This window comes from Crinia signifera, chromosome 4 (assembly GCF_055691185.1).
Source record: "Crinia signifera chromosome 4, ASM5569118v1, whole genome shotgun sequence".
NCBI classification, from domain to species: Eukaryota; Metazoa; Chordata; class Amphibia; order Anura; family Myobatrachidae; genus Crinia; species Crinia signifera.
Window position 1 is genome coordinate 303,490,172 of NC_139220.1, and position 9,347 is coordinate 303,499,518.

The following is a 9,347-nucleotide window of genomic DNA, read 5'->3' on the forward strand; positions in this document are numbered from 1 at the left end:
AGGGTGCTGTGGGGTCTTTTTTTAATTTTTTTTTTACACACACTGTGATTTTGTGGGTGTCCTGTGGCCACTGTGCGCTGATCAGTGACGTACATCACTGATCAGCTTTTTCGGCACAGGGTTGATCTTTTTTTTTGATCAAATTCCTGTTGCCTTTGAGCGCTGTTCAGTGACGGACGTTACTGACCAACATCTGTGCTCAATTTTTGGCGCAGGACCTTTTTTTTTTTTTTTTAACCCCTTCAATTTTTTTTTTTTTTTTAACCCTTCAATTTTTTTTTTTTTATTGGGATCAAATTCCTGTATAAAGTATTTTTTTTTTCTGCACTACATACACACTACACACTACATACCCCCCGGGTTGAAATAAAGTTTGTACGCCCCCCCTACACTATACACGTGTTGAAACATTTCACTACCAGTAACACAAAAATAAAAATGGCATCCCAAATGTCATCCCAAATGTCATCCAGAAGAATGTATTCAGCGGAGGAGGCATATGCCATGCTTGCCTCTGACTCTGACACAGCCAGTGAGGCAAGCGGGGAATTTGAAGGATTCATCTTAAGCTCCTCTTCCTCCTCTAGTGATGAGGGACCCCCTCAAAGACGCCCCCGTAGAGCAGCTGAGACCCCCCCCCCCAATAATTGATCTCGTATGGACCCCACCACCAGACAATTTTGAGCCCCATGTTCCTGAGTTTTTGGCCATCCCAGGAATCCAATTTGATTCCACAGGTCTCAGAGAAATTGACCTTTTCAAATTATTTTTCTCTGATGATTTTATAAATTTAATGGTGGACCAAACTAATTTATATGCCCAGCAGTTTATTGCTCAAAACCCCACGTCATCATTTGCTAGGTGGACCCCTGTAGATGCAGTAGAGATGATGACGTTTTGGGGTCTGGTGTTTCATATGGGCATAGTAAAAAAGCCAGAAATTAGGCAATATTGGAGCACAGATGTTCTGTACAGCACCCCACTTTACCGTATGGCCATGACCCGGAATCGTTTTGAGTTAATCCTTAAATTTTTGCATTACAACGATAATGCACAGTGCCCACCCAGAGATGATCCCACCTTTGACCGGCTATTCAAAGTCAGGCCGGTCATTGATCTCTTCAGTGCCAAATTTGAAGAGATGTACATCCCAGATAAATTCATTTGCATAGACGAGTCCCTTATACATTTTAAAGGAAGGGTTAAATTCCGCCAGTACCTCCCCAGTAAGAGGGCAAGGTATGGCATAAAAATGTATAAGCTGTGTGAAAGCACCTCAGGGTACACCCACAGGTTTAGGGTATACGAAGGGAAGGATTCAAGAATTGAACCGCCAGAATGCCCCCCCTCCCTCGTAGGTGTTAGTGGAAAAATTGTCTGGGATTTAGTGCACCCCTTCCTGGATAAAGGTTATCACCTCTATGTGGATAACTTTTACACCAGCATCCCCCTGTTTAAGGCCCTTGGTTCAAGAGGTACAGCAGCTTGCGGTACTGTGCGCAAGAACCAAAGAGGCCTCCCAAAAACGCACATTGCCCAAGTAATGAGAAGGGGTAAAAGCAGGGGAATATGCACCGAAAATATGTTGTTGGTCAAATATAAGGACAAGAGGGATGTCCTTATACTGACAACAATTCACGGAGACAGTACCACCTCCGTCCCTGTACGAGGTACCAGTACCCACACCTCAAAACCTAATTGTATCCTGGATTACAATAGGTACATGGGCGGAGTGGATCTTTCAGATCAGGTACTGAAGCCGTACAGTGCCCTGCGGAAAACAAAAATCTGGTACAAGAAGCTGGCCGTGTATATCATCCAGATGGCACTGTATAACGCTTACGTGCTATTCCGTTCTACCAGCCAGAGGGGGACATTTATGCACTTTCAAGAGGAAGTCATAAAGGGCCTAATATTTGGGAACCAGCAGGCAGAGGGCCCCAGTACTTCTAGTACTGGCCCCCGTATTGTACCAGGGCAGCATTTTCCTGATGAAATCCCCTCCACTGGAAAAAAAGGGCAGGACACAAAAAAGGTGCAAAGTTTGCTATAAAAAGGGAATAAGAAAGCAAACTATTTTCCAGTGTGACACTTGCCCCGACAAACCCGGCCTATGTATAAAGGAGTGTTTTAAAATATACCACACATCTATGGATTTTTAGGTTCATCATTTCACCGTGCTTCGGGGGTCTTGCTAATGCCACATAGCACCCACCATTCATTCCACAAGAATCTGAGCCGCAAAATCCAAAAATCACTCCTTCCCTTCTGAGTCCTGCCATGCACCCAACTGGTATTTTTTGGTCACATGTGAGGCATTGCCGTACTCGGGAGAAATTGGGGCACAGATTTTGGGGTGCTTTTTCTCCTTCATACCTTATGAAAATGAAAAATTTAGAGCCAGAACTGCATTTTTGTGTAAAAAAATGTAATTTTTCATTTTCACTGCCCAGTTGTATCAAAATTGGTGAAACCCCTGGGGGTTTGAAATGTACACTATACCCCTAGATGAATTCCCTGAGGGGTGTAGTTTGCAAAATGGGGTCACTTGTGGGGGGGTTCCACTGTATTGGTGCTTCGGGGGTCTTGCTAATGCGACATAGCACCCACCAAAATTCCACCAGAATCTGAGCTGCAAAATCCAAATATCACTCCTTCCCTTCTGAGTCCTGCCATTTTTTGGTCACACATGAAGCATTGCCAAACTCGGGAGAAATTGGGGCACAGATTTTGGGGTGCTTTTTCTCCTTCATACCTTCTGAAAATGAAAAATTTTGAGCCAGAACTGCATTTTTGTGTAAAAAATTTAATTTTTCATTTTCACTGCCCAGTTGTACCACAATTGGTGAAACCCCTGGGGGTTTGAAATGTACATTATACCCCTAGATGAATTCCCAAAGGGGTGTAGTTTGCAAAATGGGGTCACTTGTGGGGGGCTTCCACTGTATTGGTGCTTCGGGGGTCTTGCTAATGCGACATAGCACCCACCAACATTCCACCAGAATCTGAGCTGCAAAATCCAAAAATCACTCCTTCCCTTCTGAGTCCTGCCATGCACCCAACTGGTATTTTTTGGTCACATGTGAGGCATTGCCGTACTCGGGAGAAATTGGGGCACAGATTTTGGGGTGCTTTGTCTCCTTCATTCCTTGTGAAAATGACAAATTTGGAGCCAGAACTGCATTTTTGTGTAAAAAAATGTAATTTTTCATTTTCACTGCCCAGTTGTATCAAAATTGGTGAAACCCCTGGGGGTTTGAAATGTACACTATACCCCTAGATGAATTCCCTGAGGGGTGTAGTTTGCAAAATGGGGTCACTTGTGGGGGGGTTCCACTGTATTGGTGCTTGGGGGGTCTTGCTAATGCGACATAGCACCCACCAACATTCCACCAGAATCTGAGCTGCAAAATCCAAAAAGCACTCCTTCCCTTCTGAGTCCTGCCATGCACCCAACTGGTATTTTTTGGTCACATGTGAGGCATTGCCGTACTCGGGAGAAATTGGGGCACAGATTTTGGGGTGCTTTTTCTCCTTCATTCCTTGTTAAAATGACAAATTTGGAGCCAGAACTGCATTTTTGTGTAAAAAAATGTAATTTTTCATTTTCACTGCCCAGTTGTATCAAAATTGGTGAAACCCCTGGGGGTTTGAAATGTACACTATACCCCTAGATGAATTCCCTGAGGGGTGTAGTTTGCAAAATGGGGTCACTTGTGGGGGGGTTCCACTGTATTGGTGCTTTGGGGGTCTTGCTAATGCGACATAGCACCCACCAACATTCCACCACCAAAAATCACTCCTTCCCTTCTGAGTCCTGCCATGCACCCAACTGGTATTTTTTGGTCACATGTGAGGCATTGCCATACTCGGGAGAAATTGGGACACAGATTTTGGGGTGCTTTGTCTCCTTCATTCCTTGTGAAAATGAAAAATTTTGAGCCAGAACTGCATTTTTGTGTAAAAAATGTAATTTTTCAGTTGCACAGCCCAGTTGTATCAAAATTGGTGAAACCCCTGGGGGTTTGAAATGTGCACTATACCCCTAGATGAATTCCCTGAGGGTGTAGTTTGCAAAATGGGGTCACTTGTGGGGGGCTTCCACTGTATTGGTGCTTCGGGGGTCTTGCTAATGCGACATAGCACCCACCAACATTCCACCAGAATCTGAGCTGCAAAATCCAAAAATCACTCCTTCCCTTCTGAGTCCTGCCATGCACCCAACTGGTATTTTTTGGTCACATGTGAGGCATTGCCGTACTCGGGAGAAATTGGGGCACAGATTTTGGGGTGCTTTTTCTCCTTCATTCCTTGTTAAAATGACAAATTTGGAGCCAGAACTGCATTTTTGTGTAAAAAAATGTAATTTTTCATTTTCACTGCCCAGTTGTATCAAATATAGTGTACATTTCAAACCCTGGGGGTTTGAAATGTACACTATACCCCTAGATGAATTCCCTGAGGGTGTAGTTTGCAAAATGGGGTCACTTGTGGGGGGGTTCCACTGTATTGGTGCTTTGGGGGTCTTGCTAATGCGACATAGCACCCACCAACATTCCACCAGAATCTGAGCTGCAAAATCCAAAAATCACTCCTTCCCTTCTGAGTTCTGCCATGCACCCAACTGGTATTTTTTGGTCACATATGAGGCATTGCCATACTCGGGAGAAATTGGGGCACAGATTTTGGGGTGCTTTGTCTCCTTCATTCCTTGTGAAAATGAAAAATTTTGAGCCAGAACTGCATTTTTGTGTAAATAAATTTTTTTTATTCATTTTCACTGCCCAGTTGTACCACAATTGGTGAAACCCCTGGGGGTTTGAAATGTACACTATACCCCTAGATGAATTCCCTGAGGGGTGTAGTTTGCAAAATGGGGTCACTTGTGGGGGGGGTTCCTTACTTTTAGCATCTTATGGTGCCTAGAATCCTACATGGTGCCTAAAAAATAATCTCATAAAAAGGAGGCTCCAAAATCAAGTAGGTGCTCCTTCTATTATGAAGCCTGTGGTTTGGTCAACGTGCACACTAGGGCCACATATAGGATATTTATGAAAACAAAAGAATTGGGGGAATCAATTTTTAGTCACATTTCTCTAGTAAAATGTACTGTGTTCCTTAGAAAAATGTATTAAAATTGCAAATCTGCAAAAAAAATGAAATTTTGAAATTTCACCTACACTTTGTTTTAATTCCTGTGAAACACCTAAAGGGTTAACAAACTTCCAAAATGCTGTTTTGAATACTGTGAGGGGTGCAGTTTTTGAAATGGCATCATTTATGGGGGTGTCTCACATACAAGTCCCTCAAAGTCACATCAGAACTGAACTGGTCCCTAAAAAAATCAGTGTTTGAAATTTTCTTGAAAATTTGAAAATTTGCTATTCATATTGTAAGCCTCCTAGTGTCCAAAAAAATTAAAAGGAAGTTGAAATAATGATGGAAACATAAAGTAGACATATGGTCTATGTTAGTTATTAACTATTTTGAGTGGTATGATTATTTGTCTCACAAGCAGAAAATTTAACATTTTGCAAATTGCTAAATTTTCCATTTTTTTCCGACATTTTGGTATTTTTCACAAAAAAACACAGACTGTATCGACGAAAATTTACCACTAACTTGAAGTACAATGTGTCACGAAAAAACAATCTCAAAATCACTGGGATAAGTAAAAGCAAAAAAAAGTTATCCCAACTTAAGTGATACATGTCAGATTTGAAAAAAAGGGCTCTGTCAGGAAGGCAAAAACATGCTGTGTCAGGAAGGGGTTAATCACCTAGTGCCAGCAAACAAACAACTGTATAATCAGTGATTAATATGGGATACAGGGGACTGATGTCTTAGTTGCACCATTATACAATATAATACATAGTATATGAATCAGAGGGAGATAAGACAGCAATAGGAATGTATGAGGGACAGAATAAGGAGGTATAATAGGGACTGGGAGGAGATGCTGGAACTCTGTAATGGATATAAAGCTCGATACTTGTTTAGATTCATGGCGGCTGATATATCGGATGCAATATCGGCCGCTATATCAACCGATCCGATTTTTTACCTGTACATAATCCCACTATCCACAACGCATGGAGTTGATTTTAGATAGTGTGACGAGAAATCCGCATACGCTCGCCATGCTTCGGGCTCGGTGGCTTGCTGCGCTCACCACACTATATAAGATCAACTCCATGCGTAGTGGATAGTGAGGTTACGAACAGATAAAAAAGTCACATCGGATCGCATTGGCAGATATCGCATCCGATATATCAGCCGCCATGAAACTAAACAAGTACCTAAAGCTCTTTCCTGTACTATCCCCAGCACCAGTGTGAGCAGAACAGCTGTATATTACAGGGCACAGTAATGGCAGCCACATCGTCATTGTCCGTTATACTGCAGCTCTATTTCCCAACAGGGAGATTGTCCCAAGGGAAAAGCAGCCCCCAGCTTACTGGTCACAGCTCTCCTGTCTTTAGCAAGATGGATTTATATCAACTCATTGCCATATTCCTACTGTAACATTAAAGTTACCTTCCTGAAACACATAATGTGGTGATACAACTTACTATTGATTCGCATGCAACATTCAGACCCTCAGAGTGACTATGTATGTGAGTAATAAGGTTGATCTCTTTAGTAAAACACTTGCTGCACTCAGAGCATGTATATGGCTGATCCCCTGTGTGACTCATTTGATGTATAACAAGTTGTTGGGGTTTATTCTAATTGCCTCAAAAGGTTGCAAATTCACAGCCTTGTGAGTCCACCAAACCCCACCTGTGAATGCCAGGCTGCTCGCCCAAACTTGCAGCCGGTGTTCCTACAGACAGGCTGCAAATGAATGTTTAATATAAACATCCATTCGCAGGCTGTTATGAAACACCTACATCATTCCATGGTCGCCGACCATCAAATGATGTGGAAGGCACATGCACATCTAAGATTGCTCAGAGAAACTGTAGATGTGTGTGCATTCTGAAGGAATTGGGCGGGCAGCTGATATCTGGTGATTTCAGCCGCCTTCCCCCTCACCCGCATCATCAGCCCATTAGAATGAGCACACCCAGCATTCTCAATGAAGCGCTGGGTATTCCCATATGAAAATGGACCGGTTCAGTGCCCCCTGTCTTTCCGCCCTCTGCCCACAAGGTTAGTTGGGAGCAACCAGCGAAAAGGTTGTTCGCCATGGGTGCACGTACCCAGCATCTGCACATGCTCAGAACTGACCCTACACATGTGCAGACACATAACATCAGAGTCGCCCGGCTCTGCTGTACAATGTCATCTTATGCTGTGCCAAAAACCCAACATCAGACACCTTGCGAACGAAGGGGTCTGAATGTACGGACTTGAATAAGGTCCATTGTTTCTTAGTGAAACACTTGCTACATTTAGAACATTAATGTGTTTTTATCCTGTGTGAATCCTCTGATGAAGAAGAAGATTTCTCTTTACTGTAAAACACTTTCTGCATTCAAAGCATTGAAATGGTTTCTCTCCTGTGTGACTCCTCTGATGTTCAGAAATAGTTGACTTCTGAGAAAAACACTTGGTACATTCGGAGCATTTATATGGTCTCTCTCCTGTGTGACTCCTCTGATGTAAAACAAGATGTTGCCTGGTGATAAAACACTTGCTACATTCAGCACATTTATATGGTCTCTCCCCTGTGTGACTCCTCTGATGTCTGAGAAGATCTAATTTACGTGTAAAGCGTTTGTCACACTCAGAGCACAGATGTGGTCCCTCTCCTGTATGACTCATCTGATGTCTGAGAAGATATGATTTACATGTAAAGCGTTTGTCACACTCAGAGCACAGATATGGTCTCTCTCCTGTGTGACTCCTATGATGGATGAGAAGATCTATTTTGTTTGCAAAGCCTTTGTCACACTCAGAGCAATTATATGGTCTCTCTCCTGTGTGACTCCTCTGATGTATAACAAGTGCTTGCCTGGTGATAAAACACTTGCTACACTCAGAACATGTAAACGGTCTCTCTCCTGTGTGACTTCTCTGATGTCTGAGAAGCGCTGATTTACATTTAAAGCATTTGTCACACTCAGAGCACAGATATGGTCTCTCTCCTGTGTGAGTCCTCTGATGGATGAGAAGCTCTGATTTTTGTGTAAAGCCTTTGTCACACTCAGAGCACAGATGTGGTCTCTCTCCTGTGTGAATCCTCTGATGGATGAGAAGATTTGATTTACATGTAAAGCGTTTGTCACACTCAGAGCACAGATATGGTTTCTCTCCTGTGTGACTCCTCTGATGTCTGAGAAGCTGTGAGTTACATGTAAAGCGTTTGTCACACTCAGAGCACAGATGTGGTCTCTCTCCTGTCAGACTCATCATGTATTAGATAAGATACAAATTAGCTGTGGAAGGTTTCTCCCATGCAGAAAATGAGAATGTCTTTAGAGAATCCTCCAGAGGTGTATAGGAAAACACTATCTATAGTTGGCTTGATCCGAGAATAATGTCCTTTTAACAATGTCTTGTAATGTTCTTAGCAGAATTTCCGGATTATACCTATAACACAAAAAAACAACAAAAAACTGAATTTCAAATATAATTGTATTGCATAAAGCATGACATGTAATAATAGCTTATTCAATGCATGTGAGACTGATATATAGCCATGGCAATAGGCAAACATCCAAATGGTATATCATAGCAAATACAGTGGGCAAGAAATAGCACAATATAATAGTCAGTAATGTCATTCCATTAATATACCAAATAAATATGATGCAGTTTGTCATAAATGAGGAATTAATACATGAAAACTCCTCCAAGACCCCTTTGTGGAGATAATAGCAGTATTGCTGTCCATAAATATATCATAAGCCAATGCATGAGAAGATAAGAAAGGGGCAGGGGTGAGAGGAGCCGCACATGAGAAGGCTAAAATTACCCCCTGTCATATGTTGTAGGGAATATTTCCCAAGACTCTCTGTTGTTCACACCACGTGGAATATTTTAGAGTATCTGCTATTCTACATTGGATTTCCCTTGGTAGAGTGGAAACATAACCTTCCTACATATCAAACACATAGGGAAAAAGAGGAAAGAGACTGCTCTAGGGGGAACGCACTAAGAAAGTAGAGTCATAAAAAGTAACTTTCATTATGTTTCTGTTAATAGTCCCACAATTAGCTTAAGTGGGAATGCAGCGAAAAATAGAAGTTAAAATATAGGACGTACTCACATATACACACAATGTGCACAAAAAGACAAGAAATAAGTGCTTTAAAAATGACACTTGGATCCTGTCCAAAAATATGCTCCCAGAATAATAGCCAAAGATGTGGTATTTTTGATCAAAGAAAATATATGTA

At 42.1% G+C, this 9,347-nt stretch overlaps 1 protein-coding gene across 1 annotated transcript in view; it reads right to left on the minus strand.

The window, feature by feature from the left end:
- The window catches only part of LOC146073259 (uncharacterized), a 385,449-nt gene extending 376,313 nt beyond the window's left edge, over positions 1-9,136 (minus strand). Inside the window, exons 1-2 of the mRNA XM_083180446.1 lie at positions 9,104-9,136; positions 7,462-8,274 (exon numbers count right to left, since the gene is read on the minus strand). Coding sequence (XP_083036572.1) covers positions 7,462-8,274; positions 9,104-9,136 — 846 coding nt within the window. The remainder of the gene's footprint in view (positions 1-7,461; positions 8,275-9,103) is intronic.
- Between the last annotated feature and the right edge of the window lie 211 nt (positions 9,137-9,347).